General features: G+C 36.4%; 1 protein-coding gene across 1 annotated transcript in view; it reads left to right on the top strand.

Moving 5' to 3' along the window:
• The first annotated feature begins 3,914 nt into the window (after positions 1-3,914).
• Positions 3,915-23,193, top strand: part of snrka (SNF related kinase a) — a 49,664-nt gene continuing 30,385 nt past the window's right edge. The window contains exons 1-2 of the mRNA XM_026284152.1: positions 3,915-4,145; positions 10,784-11,490. Coding sequence (XP_026139937.1) covers positions 10,902-11,490 — 589 coding nt within the window. The 5' untranslated portion in view covers positions 3,915-4,145; positions 10,784-10,901. The remainder of the gene's footprint in view (positions 4,146-10,783; positions 11,491-23,193) is intronic.

Consider the following 23,193-nt stretch of genomic DNA (forward strand, 5'->3'; position numbering starts at 1 on the left):
TCAATCTGAGGTGAAAATGGTCTGTGCAATGTATAACTTTAATTTTATAGATTTATTTTTATATAGATGCAGCATCCCATTTATGAGATTTGGGAGGCTCTTATGTTGTAATCTCACATCAGACCGTCCTGAAACGATGCATCTGACATTGTGGCAAGATGTACTCTCAATCTGAGGTGAAAATGGTCTGTGCAATGTATAACTTTAATTTTTATAGATTTTTGAATATAGAGATGCAGCATCCTATTTATGAGATTTGGGAGGCTCTTATGTTGTAATCTCACATCAGACCATCCTGAAACGATGCATCTGACATTGTGGCAAGATGTACTCTCAATCTGAGGTGAAAATGGTCTGTGCAATGTATAACTTTAATTTTTATAGATTTTTGAATATAGAGATGCAGCATCCTATTTATGAGATTTGGGAGGCTCTTATGTTGTAATCTCACACCAGACCATCCTGAAACGATGCATTTGACATTGTGGCAAAATGTACTCTCAATCTGAGGTGAAAATGGTCTGTGCAATGTATAACTTTAATTTTTATAGATTTATTTTTATATAGAGATGCAGCATCCCATTTATGAGATTTGGGAGGCTCTTATGTTGTAATCTCACGTCAGACCGTCCTGAAACGATGCATCTGACATTGTGGCAAGGTGTACTCTCAATCAGAGGTGAAAGTGGCCTGTGCAATCTATAACTTTACTTTTTATAGATTTTTTTATATAGATGTAGCATCTCATTTATGATATTTGGGGGGCTCTTATTTTGTAATTACACATCAGACTGTCCTGAAACGATGCAGCTGACATTGTGGTAAGGTGTACTCTCAATCTATGTTGAAAGTGGCCTGTGCAATGTAGAACTTAGATTTTTATAGATTTTTGAATATAGAGATGCAGCATCCTATTTATGAGATTTGGGAGGCTCTTATGTTGTAATCTCACATCAGACCATCCTGAAACGATGCATCTGACATTGTGGTAAGGTGTACTCTCAATCTGAGGTGAAAGTGGCCTGTGCAATGTATAACTTTAATTTTTATAGATTTTTTTATATAGTGATGTAGCATCTCATTTATTATATTTGGGGGGCTCTTATCTTGTAATCTCACATCAGACCGTCCTGAAACGATGCATCTGACATTGTGGCAAGGTGTACTCTCAATCAGAGGTGAAAGTGGCCTGTGCAATCTATAACTTTACTTTTTATAGATTTTTTTATATAGATGTAGCATCTCATTTATGATATTTGGGGGGCTCTTATTTTGTAATTACACATCAGACTGTCCTGAAACGATGCAGCTGACATTGTGGTAAGGTGTACTCTCAATCTATGTTGAAAGTGGCCTGTGCAATGTAGAACTTAGATTTTTATAGATTTTTGAATATAGAGATGCAGCATCCTATTTATGAGATTTGGGAGGCTCTTATGTTGTAATCTCACATCAGACCATCCTGAAACGATGCATCTGACATTGTGGTAAGGTGTACTCTCAATCTGAGGTGAAAGTGGCCTGTGCAATGTATAACTTTAATTTTTATAGATTTTTTTATATAGAGATGTAGCATCTCATTTATTATATTTTGGGGGCTCTTATCTTGTAATTACACATCAGACTGTCCTGAAACGATGCAGCTGACATTGTGGTAAGGTGTACTCTCAAGCTGAGGTGAAAGTTTCCTGTGCAATCCATAACTTTTTTAAATATATAATTTTGAAAGTAGAGATGAAGCAGCTTGTTTATGAGATTTGGGAGGCTCTTATTTTGTAATTCCACATCAGACCGTCCTGAAACGATGCAGCTGACATTGTGGCAAGGTGTACTCTCAATCTGAGGTGAAAGTGGCCTGTGCAATCTATAACTTTTTTAAATTTACATTTTTCAAAGTAGAGATGCAGCTTTTTTTTTTCTTAGATGTGAGAGGCTTTTATTTTGTAATTACACATCAGACTGTCCTGAAACGATGCAGCTGACATTGTGGCAAGGTGTACTCTCAAACTGAGGTGAAAGTTGCCTGTGCAATCTATAACTTAGATTTTTATAGATTTTTGAAAATAGAGATGCAGCATCCCATTTATGAGATTTGAGAGGCTCTTATATTGTAATTCCACATCGGACTGTCCTGAAACGATGCATCTGACATCGTGGCAAGGTGTACTCTCAATCTGAGGTGAAAGTGGCCTGTGCAATCTATAACTTTACTTTTTATAGATTTTTTAAAGTAGATGCAGCAGCATGCAGCGGACACTGTACTTTCTGTCTGTGCATTCTAGAACTTTTATTTGTATAGCTTTTCGAATGTAGAGATGCAACAAGCATATATTATTGTTCTTTTTTTTGTAATATGAGTATTAGAGGGTTTTTATTTTGGTATTCAGCATCAGACAGTAACGGACTGTGTGTTGGGGGAAAAAAGTAGCGTTCGCTGGAAGAGCACTCCATTCAGATCAGTTCTCTGAAGGTGTTACCGTAATACGTAGTTTATACGCGACCCTCGAAATAACGTGGCGGCTAGATTGACCGTGCTTTTCTACTTGGCGGCTGGCTTGACCGCAGTTCCATTTCGGACGCAATTTGCACAAGGTTTCATACTCCTCCGTGTGCCGTTACGAGCAATATAAATATAACTTTCTGGCCCACACAAAATAGGTTCGCTTAAAAACAACTAGAAGATGAAAAGTCCTCCACAATTTAAAACCCGTCCAGAGACGTTCAAGAATGCGGACGTTTCAATATTAGAACTGAACTGAAAACCTAGAAAAGACAAGAAGTTTAAAACGAATTATTTCTATTTCCGCATCTATTTTGTACCTCTGATTGGGCAAGTACTTGTCACGTGATATTAAAGCGCTTTTTTCAAATGAAGTTGTATTTATTTTACAACGAATAACGTGTTTTAATAATCCTGCGAACACGTGTTGATGACAGATATTTAAGCTATTTTCAAGGGAAAGCAAACTGATGCTAATGAAGAAAGTGACGGGCCAACTGATTGGAGCAGCAGTATGCTATGTTACATGTTTGACAAAATTATTTAAATATATATTCAGTACAGTGATTTTTTGTTTTGTTTTTTTGCGCCTTTGATTGTTTGTTTCTTTTTGCCTTTTTTGAATTATGATTGGTCTGATTTGAGGACTGTTTGCAAAAACACCATATGTGACCCTAGACCACAGCCTACATTGTATGGGTCAAAATGATCGATTTTCCTTCATGTCAAAAGTCATTACGGTAGGCTATGAAGTAAAGATCATGTTCCCTGAATATATTTTTTACATTTCCTACCGTAAATATATCAAAACTTAAATTTTGATTCGTTATAAGCATTACCAAGGACTTCATTTGGACAAAGGCGATTTTCCCAATATTTAGAATTAATTAATTATTTTTTTTTTGCACCCTCAGATTCCAGATATTCAGTTGTATCTCAGCCAAATATTGTCCTATCCTAACAAACCATAAATCAATGAAAAGCTTATCAGCTTTCAAATGATGTATAAACCTCAATAATAATAATAATAATAATAAAATAATAAAATTTATTAAATAATTATATATTCACAAAACAACCAGCAATGTTTTTTATTATTATTATTATTCTAAGTAATTTCTAAACAACGGGTCACAACTAGATAATTCTTACAGGTTACCTGTTGAAATTCCACATCATTATGGTTATCTCTTCACACTTTTTAAGACCCGAGCATTTTTTTTACTATCATCTGGGGGGACTAGAGGCTCCATAATTAGCATTACGATGAAGAAATAAAAAAAAAAAAAAAAAACACATAAACGAGTAGTCAGTCTACACCACGGCTCTCGTCTACATGTAAGCGCATTAGCCACAGCCACACAGCGCCCCCTGCTGATGGTATTTTTTCAGTGTAGCCCGTCACAATGTTTCTCATCTAATGTTTGCGTGCAGTTCACGGTTTCAGGGCGGAGAGCGAGAAGCGCTGAGAGTCGCTCTTCCACCAGCAGCCTTTACACACACTGATCAGTGTACCACACACACACACACACGCACGCAGGGCTGGACTCATACTCAGCTGGGCCGTACCTCTGCCGTTCGCGGATCTACAGCCACCGGAACGTTTCGGAGTTTGAAGTGGTTTTAATGTTCGCCGGAACGAGCGGTAAGTCAAAGCTTTGTGTGATAGTGCGTTAGAATGCTAACTTTGTTAGCCGGTTAGCATCTGGTTAAAACCCACAATAAACGTGCGTTAAACAACATCCGTTAAACTGGATGCGATTTGACAGCTGTATGCATGCTCTGTTGGGGCACACGATGCTGGATTGGCCTTGTTCCAGTGGATCCGATCATCATGGTCTGTGAATAACCTATTGTCAGCTAGCTATTATTTATATCCTCTTCCTCTCTATGGATGTATGGAGCTCATAAGGAGCTTATGGGCCAGATCAGGCCTGACATGCATGGGCATATCAGGTGTGCATTCACATGATGTGTCCATGATCATCACCAGACATGGATGCGTTTCTCTCTTTCCACATGTGGTTTTGTTAGCATTGGTGCTAGGAGAATATTTCATGATGGTGGACTTGGAACTCTGGTTTACAGAATAAGCTTGGTTAATTGCATTACAACATGAAGCTGGATGTGGTTTTGCATGCTTGCTCCTGTTGAGCTTGAGCATCTTGGTAGCTGTGGTTTGCTGCTCTCAGTATTAACGCTTGTGATCACATTACTGATCCATTGCTGCTTGTCTGTGTTTGCAGGATTCCTTTTGTCCAACAGCATTATGAACATTAACAGACTTTAATTTGCTGGATTTGAAAAGGGTTGGTGGTTTCTTGGGAGCCTTAAAGTCTTCACTTAGAGGTTTAATTCTTCATCAGGTCTCTTATACTCAATTGCAGAGTTCAGAAGATCAGTTTCAGTTCCCTAGTGTTGTAGCCTGATCGATATAGCTCATGTCACACTGGTATGTGTAAGGTGTGGAACACGTTCCTACAGCTTAGTGTACTGTAATCATGTTACACAACCTGAAAGGTAAAACTAGGCATGCAACTGCTGGCTTGCAGGTGACTGTCTTGTAATTTGTGGTTGGAATGTGACGTTAATATGCAAGACATGACTGCCCCTTTGGTCTAGTGATGTAAAGAAAAAAAGAGTTTGAGTACTTTTAACCTTACAAAGCCGACTGTACCATATTTGACACATGCAAGGCCTCTAAATTATCAACACGATAAGTGTTGGCTGAAAAACTTGTTTTACACTATCTTTTGCAGGCTTTCTTCCTTCTCATTGATAGGTCATACATTTTTACAAAGTAAAAGGCTTTTAGTGTAATTCTAAAAATTTCCATCTTCAGATTCATTATTTTTTTTTCTTCTGGGAAGTCTTTATTGTTGTTGTTGTTGTTGTTTTTATTTATAAAGTAAATGTAAGGAATTTTATATTGTTAGGTTTGATCAATTAACCATATTCAATTTTTACGAAAACGTATTAAATGTGATAAAAAAGGTTTACTTATTTCTATATCTCTCAATAATCATTGTAAAGTACTGTTTCTCGCTCCTCACAATTTAAAACTACAGAGCTTTGGTCATAAACATTAAAATACATTAAAATACTGACTTAAAGATGTTGTGTTGTGCTGTAATAAAGATCTTGGTTATACTTTATTTTAAGGTGACCTTGTTAGAGTGTAATTATACATCTAAGTACTGAGTAATATGGATGAAGTAAATGTAATTACCATATGGTTAGTGTTAGGATTAGGGTTTTTCTTGGGGTTATTTTCATGTAATAAGTCGTAATATATTGTTATTGTAATGGTTGTAACATGTAACAAGTACACCTCATAATAAAATGTTACCAAGATCTCACTTATGTAAATTACAACTAGATAAGATAATCTTACTTTTTGTCAATATAAATAACAGCATCTGCATATTTTTGCCTATGAATAAAATTGAGTTTTGAGTAAGAACTACATATTTTGACAATATTATTCTATATGGGTCATTAGGGATGTAACGATTAACCGTGATCCAGTTGTAAAACGATTAAAATATGTAACAATATATGTAACGATTAAAATCGCTTGAGATGCTAAACAGTTCACAATTCAATTAGGGTTAGAAGTTTATTTGAATGTATTTATGAGGGGAGCTTACTGTTTTTAGAAAAGTTTAGATTTAATTTTTCTTTTCATCTTGCCTCTGTATAATGCATATTAAAGTTCGTAAATGCAGCACTGTTTTGTTTACAGCAGAAACCAAGGAAACGCTTTAAGCGCCACCTGCTGGCAGAGAGTGAATCTGCGTCTCATTCAGCTTGTTCGCTGTTTCTGTTTCATGCAGATATTTTTATGTATAGTTTCACAAAACTGAAGTCAAAATCATTCTGTTTTTGCTTCAAATTTCAAAATTATACAATCTAAATAAGATTAAAAACTGCTCATGTATGCAGCATCTTTGTTTGTATCATGATTAAAATTCAGTGGTTGCCTGCCTCTAATTTTAAATGGAAAGAGCATAGACAGAGACTTACTTTATAGGGCTGGTTAAAAAAAATAGATTTTTCGATTAATCGTTTTTTAAAATGTGGTCGATTCAAAATCGATTCTCAAAGGCCATGAATCGTTTTTTTTTTTCCATATTTATTTCCGCAGACATTGTGAACGTAAGATTAGCGTTAATTTAATTACAAATCTTCTCCATTAGATGTCACCCTCATCTATTGTGCCTTGTGCGATTTTCCATCGGGCCTCAATGCGGCCCGATGGGAAAAAAAGGTTGAGAACCACTGGCTTAAACGGTTTTAGGTGCTTTGTCGACGTTGATGCCACCTTCACATAAAAAGTTAGAGGTATGGAAGGATTTTAGATTTCGTAAGCAAGACGATAGTGTTGTGGACAAGAACAAAGCATTTTTCATCTTGCATCAAACTTGTATTTATTTAACATAATTGTATGCATTTGAAAATTGGAGATGGGTTCTGTTTTAATGCCTCTTTTATTACCAAAAATAAAAGAGTTTAATGTACAGGTTTGTGGTTAATTAATTTTTATTCATTACCCAAGTGTAAACTTATGTTCACTGTTCTTTTTTATACATATAGTATTTGTATTAAATCTATATTCATTGACTTGAGTCGAGAATTGAGTATAGAGAATCGAGAATCGAAATCGAATCAATTTGAGATCTTGTGAATCTAAATCGAATTGATCTGGATCTGAATCAGCATCCAGCCCTATTATTTAGTTTATATGAAGAGATTTCTTTTATTTGTGTTACTTATTTGATTTGGGGATTGTTGTAAAATTTTAATTTAGTCTTGTTATTTACATTTACATTATATTTAAGTTTTGTCATTTAGCAGATGCTTTTATCCAAGCAGTCAAATAGTAGAAGCAGGCAAATCCAACGAAAGAGCAATAATATGCAAGTGGTATATTAGTATATTATTATAGTGTTACATTTAAATTTTACAAAGAAACGTGCAGCATTTTATCCAAGCAATAATAAAAGGACACATTTAGTTTATAATTTGTCTTAAATCTAATTTTGTTCAAATAATCGTGAATCGAATTGAATCGTGAAATTAAAATGTTGAGTGAATTGTTACGTCCCTATTGTTCATAAAAGCCTGATTTACAAAATTTTTTTTTTTTTTTTTTTACATTTCAGCAGTGACTACTACATTTCTGACCATTATTTCACACATCAGGCTTTATAGGGTTAACTTCTGCTGATCTCACCTGTGTAATGAGAGAGAGACTGCAATATTACACAACAGTTACAGTACATTCCTGGCAATGAACATTCATTCACTGGCAGATTGTTGGCTGATATCCTTTGTCAAGAATTTTCCAAAAAAAGGTGGAGCTGTGTAATTGTGAAAGGACTGTAAATGTATTCTGATTTCAGTGTTTTGGCATGAAACATTTAAGTTAGGGTTTGACTGTGCAGCTGGGGTCATTTAAATCCATTACGATTGCGCGGTAATTGGTGGGCGGCCAGTATTAGGCATTACCGAGGGATATGATTTATTTAGGCTTTGCTGTAGGCTTTTCAATAGGCAAGCTGAAATCTGAAATGGTATTTGTGTTAATCTCCCACTTTGCTTATGTACAGCAGGGTTTGGGCCCCCTTGTTTGGAAGATATCCAGATTTTTTAAATGCATACTAATGTTATAATATTATAATATTAAAAGCTGTTTATGATGACAACATAATCACTAGTGCATGGGGCCAAACAATGATACAAATCCTTGAACGATTGCTCCTCTAACCTCAACAAGCTCCATTTTATGAAAAGAGAAAAGAGATTTCTTTTAGCTGAACAAAAGCTGGTGTAGTGGCCTGTAGTGTTCATTGTTAATGAACCGAGCGATAATTTGTGTACTATGAAAGCACTATGGAAAATTAATGGTTTTCGCTAAGGCGAGCATGCTGCCGCTACTCATACTGGGTTAAGGATCTGAATGATCCCTTAACTTTAAGAATTTATTGTATAATTTACCCAAAAATGAAAATTCTTTCATAATATAATCACCTTGGTGAGTAAATGGTAAAACTTATATTTTGGGAGAAATAAACATTTAATTTCTAAAGATAATTGCTTAATATATTTAGTTGCAAAAGTTGCATAAAGCCAAAGAATTGTTCTTGTTAGTGTTCACAACACACTATTAACATTACTGTTTTATTAAATGCTAGGGGTGCACGATAAATATCGGCCAATAATCACGCACCTGATGCAATTTTCCGTTGATTAGAGAACCGGCTTTAATAACAAGATGCACATTAATTATCGGCCGATATTTATCGTGCAACCCTATTATATGCTACATGTCAAGCTTTTTAGTAACACCTCTTAGCTGTTATGAAAGTAACTGAATAATGTATGCAAACAACACATTAAATTGTTAACTTGAATTGCCTAGGAACACTGTTTCCTGTTGTGGTGTTTGGTGCTATTCTGGTGGTAACCAGATTAAATTTATTCATACAACCAATGTGCATGTGTTTTAACAATCCTGTTCATTTTATACATTATCTCTTTCTGATTTGTGACATGATTTTGGGCGATAAGGAGAATAAATAGAATGGTACGCACATGTGAAAGTCATGGCTGCTCTCATGGAAGTCAACTCCAGCACTGGCCTGAGGTTAATGCCACTAAAATTGAATCAGTCCTTTTAGGAGGCAGCCTCTCTTCTGGAGCGCTAGCTTACTTGCCAGACTTGTGGCTTTTATTTTTACACTAACGAGAGGAAATCAATACAAATCTGTGATGCTCCATGTTAAATGCTTGTGGCAGTGGAACCACTCTGTGGCTTGGCATGATGGGAGTACTCTGATTTTGAGTGAAATCTGCTATTGGGCTAAATAAACATGCGAATAATGTATTATTGCAACTAGAATAAAGAGTTAAAGTTGGCTGTTAAAGTAGAGTAAAAAACATTGGTTACTACACTGCTAACTACTCCCTGCAATGCTTCTGATTGTTAAAACTGTTTGACCTTTGTACAGTTTAACAAGCAATGACTTTTTTGATCCACTTCAAATTTGGGCTGGGAAAATAAATCGCATTGCGAATTGAGAAATTATTCAGCATTGATTCTGAGATTTTCCTGAATGCAAAAATTGGTTATGTAATGGCACTGGTCAAACCATTGGGCCACAAAGAGCTTCAAGGTCTTCAATGTGACGTCAGTATGCAAGATTAAAAATGTTATAAAATAGGGGTGGAGCGGTTCAACTTTTTCACGGTTTGGAGTCACAGGTTTATTCAACGAGAACAACCTGCTGGATGTACATTATCCCGCTTATTACACGGCTACTTGCCACATAAGTAAATAATTAGATACAAAATATTGATTTGAGTTTAAATATTTGAACAGAAAGCTTCCGTGAAGACAGCAGTTGCGAGCAAGCGGCAAATTCAAACTAAACGGACATTTAAGGGACATTTAAGACTGCTGCTACCCGGATAAGCCTGTGTTATTAGCTTTTACAGGTTGTTATCGAGGGATAACATACCTCAGAATGTCGCGACTGACCAATCAGAATCAAGTATTCCAAAGAGCCATGTAATAAAAACCGGGTGATGACCGAATAAATGACTGTTCATATTCCAGCATAGGGTATTCGCATTGAATAAGAGTGAGTTGGTTGACCAAGGTTTTTTTTCCTCCCCATCACTATTAAGGTGAATAAAAAGGTGACGTGACATTTAGCCAAGTATGGTGACCCATACTCTGAATTCGTGCTCTGCATTTAACCCATCCTAAGTGCACACACACAGAGCAGTGAACACACACACACCCGGAGCAGTGGGCAGCCATTTATGCTGCGGCGCCTGGGGAGCAGTTGGGGGTTCAGTGCCTTGCTCAAGGGCACCTAAGTCGTGGTATTGAGTGTGGAGAGAGCACTGTACATGCACTCCCCCCACCCACACTTCCTGCGGACCTGAGACTCGAACTCACAACCCTTCGATTGCGAGTCCGACTCTCTAACCATTAGGCCACGACTTCCCCTATTATTGTAATGTCTGATAAGCCAGAATGCGCAGAACAAAAACAGAAACATATATTAGCTGAACCCTGTTTGTTTTACGTGTTTTTTTTAGCAAACCATATTACAGATGCTTTGTCCAATTTAAGATGCGTGCCGAACCGTTTGTTGAGAACCGAACGGTTCTATGTTCTCTAACCTAAAATTATAATTGTAGCTATTATCAGTTTATGGCTGTTTGTGTTCTAATTACTAATTTTTGTATTTGTGTATCTCTGATTATCAGGAACCTGCCAACATGGGATTGCTGTTACCAGCCAATGTGCTGAAGTGAGCTGGATTTTTCCTCCAGTTTAAGCTCCAGGGGCCGCTCCCCCCTCCATCCCACCGGAGGACCAGCAATCATGGCAGGAATCAAGCGCGGGTATGATGGAAAGATCGCTGGACTATATGACCTGGACAAGACGCTCGGCCGTGGCCATTTCGCCGTGGTCAAACTAGCGCGTCATGTCTTCACTGGCGAAAAAGTGGCAGTTAAGGTAATTGATAAGACCAAGCTTGACATGGTTGCGACCGGTCACCTGTTCCAGGAGGTCCGCTGTATGAAACTGGTTCAGCACCCCAACATCGTTCGGCTCTACGAGGTCATCGACACGCAGACCAAGCTCTACCTGATCTTGGAGCTCGGCGATGGTGGTGACATGTTTGATTACATCATGAAGCACGAGGAGGGACTGAACGAGGAGCTGGCCAAGAAATATTTTGCCCAGATCGTGCATGCCATCTCGTACTGTCACCGGCTGCACGTGGTTCACCGTGACCTGAAGCCGGAGAATGTGGTGTTCTTTGAGAAACAGGGCCTGGTCAAGCTCACCGACTTTGGCTTCAGTAATAAGTTTCAGCCGGGAAAGAAGCTGACCACCAGCTGTGGCTCGCTGGCTTATTCTGCCCCTGAGATCCTGCTGGGAGATGAGTATGATGCACCTGCTGTGGGTAAGTGTGTTTGTAACTCTGCTGTGTAAATCTGACTCCAAAGTTCAAAACAAATAAATGCCTATGGCCTAAATGCCTATGGCCTATGGCATTTATCATACAGTATTTTATTTCCTCATTATTTTAGTGTCTTGAAAAACTGTTTTAGGATTACAGTGATTTTATCATGTGTTAAGGAGGTTGTTTGCCGCAACGATCATGATCAGTTGAGGAAACTGCCTTTGCCCCCATAATAAAAATATTTTATTATCCAGAAAGTTTTTTATCATTACTAAGACTAAAACCGTAAAAAAAAACTGAAATCAAAATATAGATAAAATAAATGTATTTACCCTAAACCTAATATAATAACCTAATATATAACTATAAATAAAACTTATTTTGATCAAGTCATATCTTGTTTTGTGTTGGAGCCAGTAAAATTGTTGGCAAACTAAGGCAAGAGGAAATCTGACTTCACCAGTCAAATGGGGAAAAAATTATAAATAATCAATGTTGAGCCTAAAAAAAAGTTCTGGCATTTATTTATTTTTTGTGTCACAGACTGACATTCAATGAAGAACCAATAAGAGCTCTGTAATTTTTACAAGGTCTCACTGTGTTTTTTTGGTCATATGTTTTTCATTATGTGACACTTACTATCATGCCATCTGCCACATGCAAAAAACAGGCCAATTTTTTGTGCTTAACATTTGCATTGGTGTGGAAAATGGCATGAAAATAAAGTGATAGTGTTTCTTACATACACAGGGCGTGCAAAATTTCTAAATCCCTTGTAGCCATTTGGGCAGGCATTATTCATATTTTGGTAGCCCGAACTTCACTGTTGACAAATCAGCATAATCAAAAACTTTCTTGATTCTATTTTCCTTCAAATTGCATGTCAGGAGAGTAGGGGTGCAATTGGTTCACACAAAACATAGCTTGGTTCGCATTACATATTTTGAATCACAGATCAGGTCGTTTTTTTAGATGAGCAAAAAAGTAACACTTTATTATTTAAAGAATGCTTTAAGTACTTTGATACCACAGCAAAAAATAGGAGCAGAACTAATGAAAGTCGAACATTTTTGAAGACAAGTTAACCATCAGTTATAAAATAAGATCAAATTAACAAATTTCATGCATAGATAAATAAAATACAACAACGTTACGGATAAAATAAGGCGCAAAGAAAACTTTAGCAAGTAGCTAATTGAATTATTTTAACGTCTTCTTGTGCTTCAATGGTTTAAAATGCTTGAATGTTTAAATTGGCAAAATGTGAAAATGATAAACTATGATCAATTTCAACCCTACAAGCGAATGAACAACGTGAATCAAGGAAGGAATTTTATATCACTATTCAAGATAGTCTTTCGGGCAGGGCAGTGATATATTTTGGTAGTCTAACAGAAAGATACAATTGCAAGCCCTTATACTTGCACTTGGTAAACTGTCTCCAGTGTGAGTGTGCTGATCAGTGGTTTAACAGCAGCACAGTCTATGGATTTATTATCTGTCACTTTAAGGCATTGGCATACTTCTGCCAAAAACAGCTTAACCTCTTTATCAGAAAACATGTCAGAACAAAGCCATTAACCCTAGATACTCCAAATGCAGTTCTTCTCGTCAGTTATTAAGAGGAACTGTCATTTGCTCTTCAAGTTCTAGATTATTAGGCCATGGATTCTTGAAGTGCGTTGGCGGATTCCTTTCATCATTGCAATGTTAGCTCCCCAAGATAATGAATGCAAGCAAGCAAGTTGAAGCAGGCTGAGGTCTAACCTTTCCGAGGCTAGAGGTGGTAGAGGCGGTAGGCATGTCGGGGCATGCAAAGCTTCAGTCCATCGATTGGCCAATACAGAGCGACAAAGGAGAGAGCCCTGAGCATCTTTCAAAAGCATTGTGAACCATCAACTAGGGTAGGGCTGCACAATAATGGTTAAACTGATCATAATGATTATTTTGATTAAAATTATAATCACGGTTATTAATAATGATTGTTCTATCAAAAGGGTAAATGCAATAACATTTTATGTGTAACCAACTTCTACTGACTATACACTGACTTCCAACTATGATAATGTAAAACTCATGGTTTTGGTTAGTGTTTTAAAGAGCAGGCAAAAGCACGGACATCGATCTCAATTGGGTGCTTGACTAAGAAGCAAATGGATTTTTTATTTTTTTTTAATGTTAAGTTGTAAACTCCAAAATAATAAAAAGTACTTTTACAACAATTGAAAAAGTACAAACTAGAAGCTAGGGGTGCTCCGATCGGTTAATTCCATCAGGTGCGTGATTTCACATAGAGCAGCTGTTACTACACAGAGCCGTTGTTAATAGAGAAGATGCGCAAATCCACTTCATTTTCAGCGTTTTTTGGCGCATCTTCTCAGTTAACAACGGCTCTGTGTAGTAACAGCTGCTCTATGTGAAATCAAGCACCTGATGGAATTAACCGCTGATTAGATAACCGGCTTTACTGACGAGATGCGCATTAACGATCGGCCGATCGTGATCGGAGCACCCCTACTAGAAGCTACTGACAAAGTGAATCATAAATTAACAATTCCTCTTTTTGTGTAATTTGGATGGAAAAGTGTGTTTTTTGTTTGTCTGAGACACTCATCAAAGTTGCCAAATGTAAAAAATTGCTAAAATTGTTGGTAGGTGCTTTTGGAAGAAAAAGTTGCGAGGCTAGTCTGAAAAGTTAATAAATTTCGCAACAAAATTGCTAAGTTGGCAACACTGGAATAGAGAGTTTGCTAAACACCACCACATGTATGTTTTCATATCATCAGCGTTAGTTCCGCCATTGGCGAGTGCGTGCACAAGGTTGCCAGATTGCATATATTAAGTAAAACACCGGGCACAGAGTGTATCCTTAAAGGAAAAAAAAAGCTCTGTTTTGGGGCTTAAAGCTCTTCACATCTGCCAACCACAAGCATGAACGCTAGTAAAGACTTGTTAGCGATGCAAGATAACACGAATGCCAAATTAAAAACACATTTTCAGGATAAATAATGAGCCGGCCAATATCGTGATGATTGTTTTTAATAAATCGAGAAAAGTGGATATTGTTATCAAGATTAAAATACTGAGATTTGTTATAGCACTTGCATATCATTGCTCTTTTGTTGCTTTTGATTGCTTACATGTTCCTTGTTTGTAAGTCACTTTGGATAAATGTGTCTGTTAAATGACTAAATGTAAATGTAAAAATTACCTGTTGATGTCATTAATTTAGTACTTTATATGAATTATGCTAATCAGTATAATGTCTCCTTACTTAATGAATTACTGCAGCGAAGATCTTGATATCAACTGTACACAACAACTTAAAAAATACTATAATGTAAAAAAAAAAAAAGAAAGAAAGAAAATGATTGGCTAACATTTAGCTGTATCTAAGATTTTCTATATAAAATACAAAGGTTTATGTTTGTTTGTTTGTTTTGTAAAAATAATTTCAGATAATTTCATTAAATTCATTTCAGATGCTCATTTATCCTCATTTTAAATGTAGAATCTTTTCAACATTCACTTTGTTTAATAATACAAATAAATTTGTCATAATAAAAATTGCTACATTTAAATGTAGCACATCTCAAAATGAATATCCATTTATTGTTGGGGTGCCTAATCGTGTAGCATTCAAAACGGTATTTATTTTGTACTTTTGAATGTTTTATTTTTAATTTATTTGGCAAAATGTAGGATTGTAGGACATCTGTCATAACATAAGAAATGCGTATCCGCTTATCTGTGTTAACCACAAATCTAATATCAGTGTATCGCTAATAAAAAAAAACTAATATCCGTAGAAAAGAGGAGTGTTTGTGCTGCAAGGCTTTCATTAAAGCATGCATGGTGCAAATTTATCCCAGCACAGATAGCATAGTTAAACCGGATTGGTACTGTATCTCTGTACACATTTGCGTGGTAACGATCTGTCACAACACTGCAGTTGTTGAAGCATCGTCTTTGGTTAATTGTATTTCCAGCCCTTAAACAGGCAGGTGGTGGGACAGTTAATCCGCTCTTTGTTTGAGCTGAGCTTCCCTGCTGGAGCCCTGATTAAACACTCTTTATTGACACTGTCAGTGTGATCAAATAGACATTGTGCTCTGATGCCTGTGGGTTTCCTGCTGAGGTGATTTCTGGTTTCGCTTCCTAATCGATAATAATTTGTTCAGTGTTTGCCTGGGTAGCCTTTTTAATACTGGTGCTCTTGGAAAGATGCATCTCTGTAAGCAGACAGGTGTATTTTTGACTCTAACTGTCAGGTCCTGTATTTGGGGTAATTTCTTGTAATGCGGATGGATAAATGCATCAGGAGAGGGATAGTGTAATACCTGATGGGTTAACCCCTGTCAAGCCAGTATTGTTCAATTTACTTGAATTGCAATCGTTTCTTTTTCTAAATGTATACATTTAAGCTCAACTGCGATGAAATATTATGTGAAACCAGGATAAATGCTATAATAACACAAATGGTAAAATTTGGGGTAAATAACCTAACGTTGTGTTGGTTGTGTTGTGGTAGTGTGTAGCACCTACAGCTCTGCATAAACTTCATTTGTTGAGCTGTATTTATAACAAGGTTACAAGAAGAAAATAGATCTGCTATATGATACGAGCATTAGGTGTTATGCTTTTCATTCATTTAAGCTGAATTTAGCTAATGTACTAGCTTTGCCAAAATACTTATGACTGGCAGTGACCTTCAGTATTGAATTGCTCATTTTGCAATCACTTGGTTTAATGGATGCCGGGTTTTCTGCAGTAATGGAAACGCATGCCAAGATGTCCTAATCTTGGCCTCTTCATCTTCATAAAAGTGATGAGCAGTGGGATTCATTTTCAACATAATTAAATAATTTTCAGGGTTTATTTGGAAAATCAGAAAGGGGATGAAATTAATTTCATCAGAGCTTAACATTGCACAATAAGTATAAACGTATACGGCAGCAGCTTATTTGTAATTTTGTGGTATACCTTTAATGGTTTTTGGATAGGTATATTTATTTTGGAACCCCTTTTACACTCCTCTATCTCTCTCATTTGTTCTTGAATCAGATTGCAGATGCTTGACTATCCTGGCCCATCCTTAATTTATTTTTATCACTTTAGCTTTGACCTTTTTAAGCCATCTACTATAATACAAATAAAGGAGCTTTTACACTATTGAGAAAAACAGGCTTGTGAAAGTTGCTCCCATTCGAGACGATGAAAGGAATTTGACTTTTCCACTTCAGTTAGTTGATTGATAGCATGGTGCGTGATGATATCTGATTAAAAAGATTGATGAAAATGTTGAATCCTCCCTTGACGTGTTTGTTCTTGTTGGTTTCCTTCAGATGTCACTTATGAACTCTTCACTTAGAGTCAAGCCTAAGTTAACATAATTACACCTGAACAAGTCTTTTGTCAGGGAAACCATGCACAATGGTATTTGAATACATTCCCCACGATCGTTGAACACCTGTATACATTTTTTAATTATGAATTTCAATCATGGGAATTTATTGAAATGTAGACTCTAATTTAATTCATGTTTATTTTTTATTTTATTTTTGTTTGTTTTTGCAAATACTCTCTAAATTAAATGCTAATATGATTGATTTTGCTTCAGAGGCTGTTTAATTAATCTTCTGTAAAAGTGTTAAAAAAAATCAACACTAAATGACTTGTGTGTAAAATTGCTTGCAAATTTCATGTTGTTTAATCTGTACAGCTTTGTGGGAACAGGCTTTGATCAGCACTAAAAATAGACTTTAATATTTGTCTAGCACTGTCTGTGTTTAGCTAGTTTTTAAATCAGCAGCCTCAGAGACAGACTGTGATTATTAGATGAGCATGCATTTATTTTTATATGAGTTCATGTGATCACTAGGCCTGTCACGATAACAACTTTTTGTTGTGTGATATACTGTCCCAAAAATAATTGTGATGAGCAGTAATATTGTCATTTTAAAGACCATTTTATGCCACTTAATATATACTCATAATGTAACAGCATAATAATGCGAGAAGGCCTACACCCTTACAAATGACAACAAACTTTTGATTTTTAAGAATATTTAGATCATGGAAATTAAGTATCAAAATGCTAGATACCTTAAAAAACCTGAATAAATAAAACAAAAAGTGCAAAAGTAACAAGTAGAAAAAAAGAAAAATGCACAAAGAACTTGAATGGAGATTCTTCCATCTACAGATTTTGCCCTGACCTTCTTTTCTCTGTAAACTACTCAGCAGTCAGATGTCCATATGCACAATGGCACAGTTCCCTAAACAAGACCATATCTGCAGATTAAACTTTTTTTTTTTTTTTTTTTTGTAGAAACATTTTTAAAAATTTGAACTAGCAGCTCATGACTATGCCATGTTATGTACAAGAAGATCCAAAAGACACAGGCGAAAGTGGAATGTACAAAACATGGTGACATTAATTCTTAAGTAAATATAATGGGCGATAAATTGCGTCACCAAAAATTATTTATGTCATGTACATATATTGCGCGATAAGTTGATATATTGATTATAGCAACAGGCCTGGTAATCACAGGGCTTTTATGCAAGGTGCCATACCTGCCTCTGACAAACAAATCAGAGCTTCTGTCTTAAATATTGGCCCTATTTCAAATCTAATGAGATCTTTGAAGTATGTGTAACAAGCAGCACATGGAAAATCGTGTCCTTGGATGTTGTTAATTAAATAGTTTCCTTATTAAATGATGGCAAAATAGTGGCTTCTTCGCATCAAGTCCTTGTAATCTTAAATATTTATTATTTATAGCAAAGCTCATATTTTCCATGTTTTTCTTTAAGCTCTGTAGTGTTGACTTTGGTTTGATTTGTTGTATGATAATCTAAACACCGGAAAACACAGGCGGAATTCCTGGGCCATGAACACTTATGTTCATTCAGTCTTGACCACGGTTGGTTGATTGGCTCCATGACAGTAGAGTTCGCAAGAGTTTTTTTTGTTTGTTTTACACATTAAATTTGTGTATTGTTCTTCTTTGAAAATCCAACTTTATCAGCAGACTATTGAAAATTCCTGCAAAGCATTTAAAAAATGGTGCACCAGCATTTATTTTACTAGTCTATTTAAATGAGAAAAACTGTCCCCATTTTACACATTCAAAAGGCATATGTGAACACATGTAGTAGTTTTTTGTAGCTGCATCAATCTAGAACCCTGTCCATTCAGTCATTGGAAACCATCACCAAAGGCAAATGTGTACACACACACACAAACACACGCACACACACACACACACACACACACACACACACACACACACACACACACACACACACACACACACACACACACACACGTACCTAAAGACTGATGGCTGAAGTCCAGATTTTGTCTGAATGTTCTCAGCTTTCTTGCACACTTCCAGCAGTGTCCCTCAGCTCAAGTCAACAGCTCAGGTTCACCTCCGAGCGTCTCACGCCTGCGATAAATGACTTTATCTGAAGTTATCTTTCATCAGAACATCATGAAATGGCACTTATGCTATAGTTATTGCATTATTTATTAAAGACTTATGTTTTAAAAATGCAATATTTAGTGAAATGTAATATAAACAGATTTTCACTCCCACATCGTGCCACAATATCTTAAGTAAGATAAATGTAAATATAATGTAATAGTAGTATTTCGGATAGCTTGTAATATCTTTGCAATACAACTACCATGACTAGGTATATTAATACAATAATATTCTATTTATACTACTTGGGTATGTAAAAAAAATACCAGTACTTTGTCAATACATTTTTTTTTAAAGTAGCAATACCAGTCTTGCTACAGTGTAGGGAGTTCAAAGTACTGACACTTGTACTGCTTTCATAATGACAGGTGCCTGCATTCGAACAATCGGCACGCAATACATGGAGACTGTGCGTAGCTTATGGTATGCTGCTGTGCGTGACAAGTTTGTGTGTGTGAAAAGTCAAACGCAAGTTCCTATCCTGGTGCAGGATTGATGTAAACAGTCGAAACAAATCACTGCATTATGCCTTGACAGTGCATTAGGCTAATAGACCTGCCTGTCACTCTCTATTATGTCATTAATATTAATAAAGGAACGATATTGGCCAGAAGAAAAAAATAACCACTCACTGCATTAAATTTTTGTCTTTATTACTGACCGTTTTCTCAGATAATGATTTGAAAAACCTTGGAACAGTATTTACTTGAGTAATGCTTTAAGGCAATTTGTGCAATTTTTTTATTTGTTTGTATTAATAGTCAACTATTTAAATAAGCAAGTGTGTTTAGTAGTGTATATATTTTGAAACTTATTATCTAGAGCATGAATGTTGCTGCTGTTATTATAAATTAATGAAATATTGGCATCAAGACATCCCAAACCAATGGAATGAAACTGATATAAGAGAAAAGAGGATAGTGCAGTCAATCATTTCCTTGGCCTTGTCTGCTAAAGATATGACTAATTGAATGAAAATATTCATAAATAAATAAATATTGAATGATTTGTCACGAACTTGTCAGAGAACCTAAAGGGCAAAGCCAGAGCTTTCCCTAAACAATATTTGTTCCCCCTCTCATTCTTCCGTAAACATTGCGTCGTCTCAAGAAATACCTGCATGCGCATAAACCTTGCATGTTGTATACAAACCCAACACAACAAGAAAAGCCAGTAAAGTTAGTGAAGCCGATAGGCTCAGTAGCTTCTGCAGCACAAACACAAGCATGTAGTCCGCAATTTTTGCTGTTATGTGATGTGACGGGTGTCTGATTAGGGTCGAGACGTGGGGTGATGACATCATCGTTTCACAAAATATACAGATTGGCTGTACACACGAAAAAAGCGAAGGAACTAGATTTATCCAATCTGGGACCTGTTTTCAAAAAATAGCAGTTTCAGGCTCCCAAAACACAGGTTACATCTGGCAATATGCTGAAATGATACACAGTTTTTACGTATATAGCTCCTTGTGTAATGGGCTTGAGGTTAACTGGATGTATGTTAATACTGTTTGGAGTCAGTAAGATATATACTTACCGTATTTTCCAGACTATAAGTCGTGCTTTTTTTTCATAGTTTGGCTGGTCCTGCGACTTATAGTCAGGTGCGACTTATTTATCAAAATTAACTTGACATGAACTGAGAGAAATGAACAAAGAGAAAACATTACCGTCTACAGCCGCGAGAGGACTGACAACAGAGCGCCCTCTCGCGGCTGTAGACGGTAATGTTTTCTCTCGGTTCTTGGTTCTAAATAAATGCGACTTCTAGTCCATTGCGACTTATATGTGTTTTTTTCCTTATCATGACATATTTTTAGACTGATGCGACTTATAATCAAATGCGACTTATTGTCCGAAAAATACGGTACTTATACTTACTTTCTTTCTTTTTTCTTTTTTTAAAGAAATTAGCACTTATTCAGTAAAGATGCATTAAATTGCTCAAGAGTGACAGTAAAGATATTTACGTAGTAACAAAAGATTTCCCATTTCAAATAAATGCCTTTTTTTTTTTTACTTTCTATTCATCAAAAATCATAACACAATGTAGGACTGTGATGATTAATCGATGCAGAATCTATGCTCAAATCTTCAGAATGCATCGCAATTTCCTCTGGAATCATTCTGAGTTTAGATTTTAACCACAGATGGCACATTTGTGTGTAAAATTTTATGAATTTATGAATTTTATGAGTATTATTTTAAGTTCAAGTGTGTGTAAGGATGTGGAAACATGCAGAGTACGGCTGTTTCTAATGGTGTTTTTCCACTGCATGGTACGGCACAATACGGTTCACTTTTGGGGGGTTTTCCACTGGGTACAGTAGCCTGGTACCTGGTACTTTTTTCAGTTAACAAAACGTGATGTAAACTCTGCTGATCATGTATTGGCTGGAGAGAATATTCACTACCTGCGTCACTGAACTTGTGACAGACACAACAGAACCACTAGATTTACATCAGCACAGCCAGCAAAGGATCGAATGCAACTTTAGTTTTAAATGAGCACACCTTTTTTAACAACCAAAAAAAAACAATTTTTGTTATCTGCTGAGGAAGTACAGACATTCCTCTCGTTGATAGCAGAGGAGCGGATCCAGCGAGATCTTGATGGGGCATGTGAATAATCCCACCCACTCTAAAGCGAAACTAAACTGCAGTGGAAGCACAAACTGAGCTGTGCCGTGCCAAACTGAGCCATGCAGAGTCGACGATGCATTTGGAAAATCTCTGAATCAATGCTGATGCTGATATATATATCCTGATATATATATAGATTCCTGTTCTAACCATCTGTTACCAGAAACTAATGTAAGCAGGATGTCAGCCTGTTGTGTCTTTTGGTGAGGTGTAGTGACTCTTTTTGCATGTGTGTTAGAAGAGGAAATGATGCATACTTTCTGTTGGAGCAGCACACTGCTCCTCTCTGAAGCTGGTTACTGGAGAGAACTGGTGCGGTGAGCTCAGCAGAGAAAGTTGCCAAGTGACTAATCCCCAATCTCTAATTAAAGCACCAGCAAGGCACATATGCTGCCTGCACGCTTACGCGAGTGCCGTCACTTCTGCTGCACTGGCACCACAACGAGGGGATGGCAGTGAGGTGTATCTGCTCCTCCCATGTCTCTTTCTTCTGTGCTGTGCAGTGCTGAAGCTCTGGATTACAGAGAGAGGGAGCAGAGCATTAACGTGAGAGATGGATGGTGCAGGCTATTAAAGGAAATGGAGGAACTATGTTTAGAGTGGTGTCTTTTCCTGATTTTGCCAGAGACAGGTGTACAATGTGAAGTCCACCCGGAGAGTCATTAAACCAGGCCGCTAGCTGCTATGGTAACACCTGCTGCCGCTGTTGAACCAGGTGTGTCCGGCACTCGTGAGGTTTTCCAGAGACATGTGCCCCCCGTTCAGATCACCCATCAGCCCTGACACCAGGACACAAGAAAAAAGGCTCCAGGTGCAGCTTCGCTGATATGTCCCACTCTTTCAGTGCTGAACAAGATTATCATTAAAAAAAAATTCCCAGACAGGCCCAGATTTGCACTTGTCCAGCCAATATTTTCACTGGCCCAGTCACCATAAATATAAATAAATAAAGGGTTAAAAATAATAGTTAAACAATTAAATAAAAATCCTTATATCAGTACATAATTCAAAATAGTTTAGTTTAATCATTTTTTATTATTATTATTTAATAAATTAATACTTTTATATGATATTAATTTAAAATATATATATTTTTAATTTGGCAATTACTTTTTAATTTGGCATGCTAGCTATTTTCTTCTGGTAAACTGTAACTAATGTAATATAATAATTCTATAAATTCTTAAAAATTTATTTATTGATTTATTTTTTTCAATTAATAATCATTTCTGAAACATTCTTTGTCAGGGAGAAAAACTGATGTTTTATTTTTGAAGGCAAATTTTATCCAAAGATTTAAATTTTGTCATTTACTTACCCATGTTTTTATAAAAACTGTATGAGTGTCTTCCTTTTGTTGAGAACAAAAGAAGATAGTTTAAAGAATGTTGGTATCCAAACAGTTGACGGTAGCCATCGACCTCCATAGTATTGTGTGTTGTGTGTGATGTGGGGAGTGGCTACCGTCAACTGTCTGGTTTCCAACATTAATCAAAATATCTTCTTTGTGTTCAATAGACAAATTAAACTTTTACAAGTTTAAAAACAACTTGATGGTGAAC

This window comes from Carassius auratus, chromosome 16 (genome assembly GCF_003368295.1).
Source record: "Carassius auratus strain Wakin chromosome 16, ASM336829v1, whole genome shotgun sequence".
NCBI classification, from domain to species: Eukaryota; Metazoa; Chordata; class Actinopteri; order Cypriniformes; family Cyprinidae; genus Carassius; species Carassius auratus.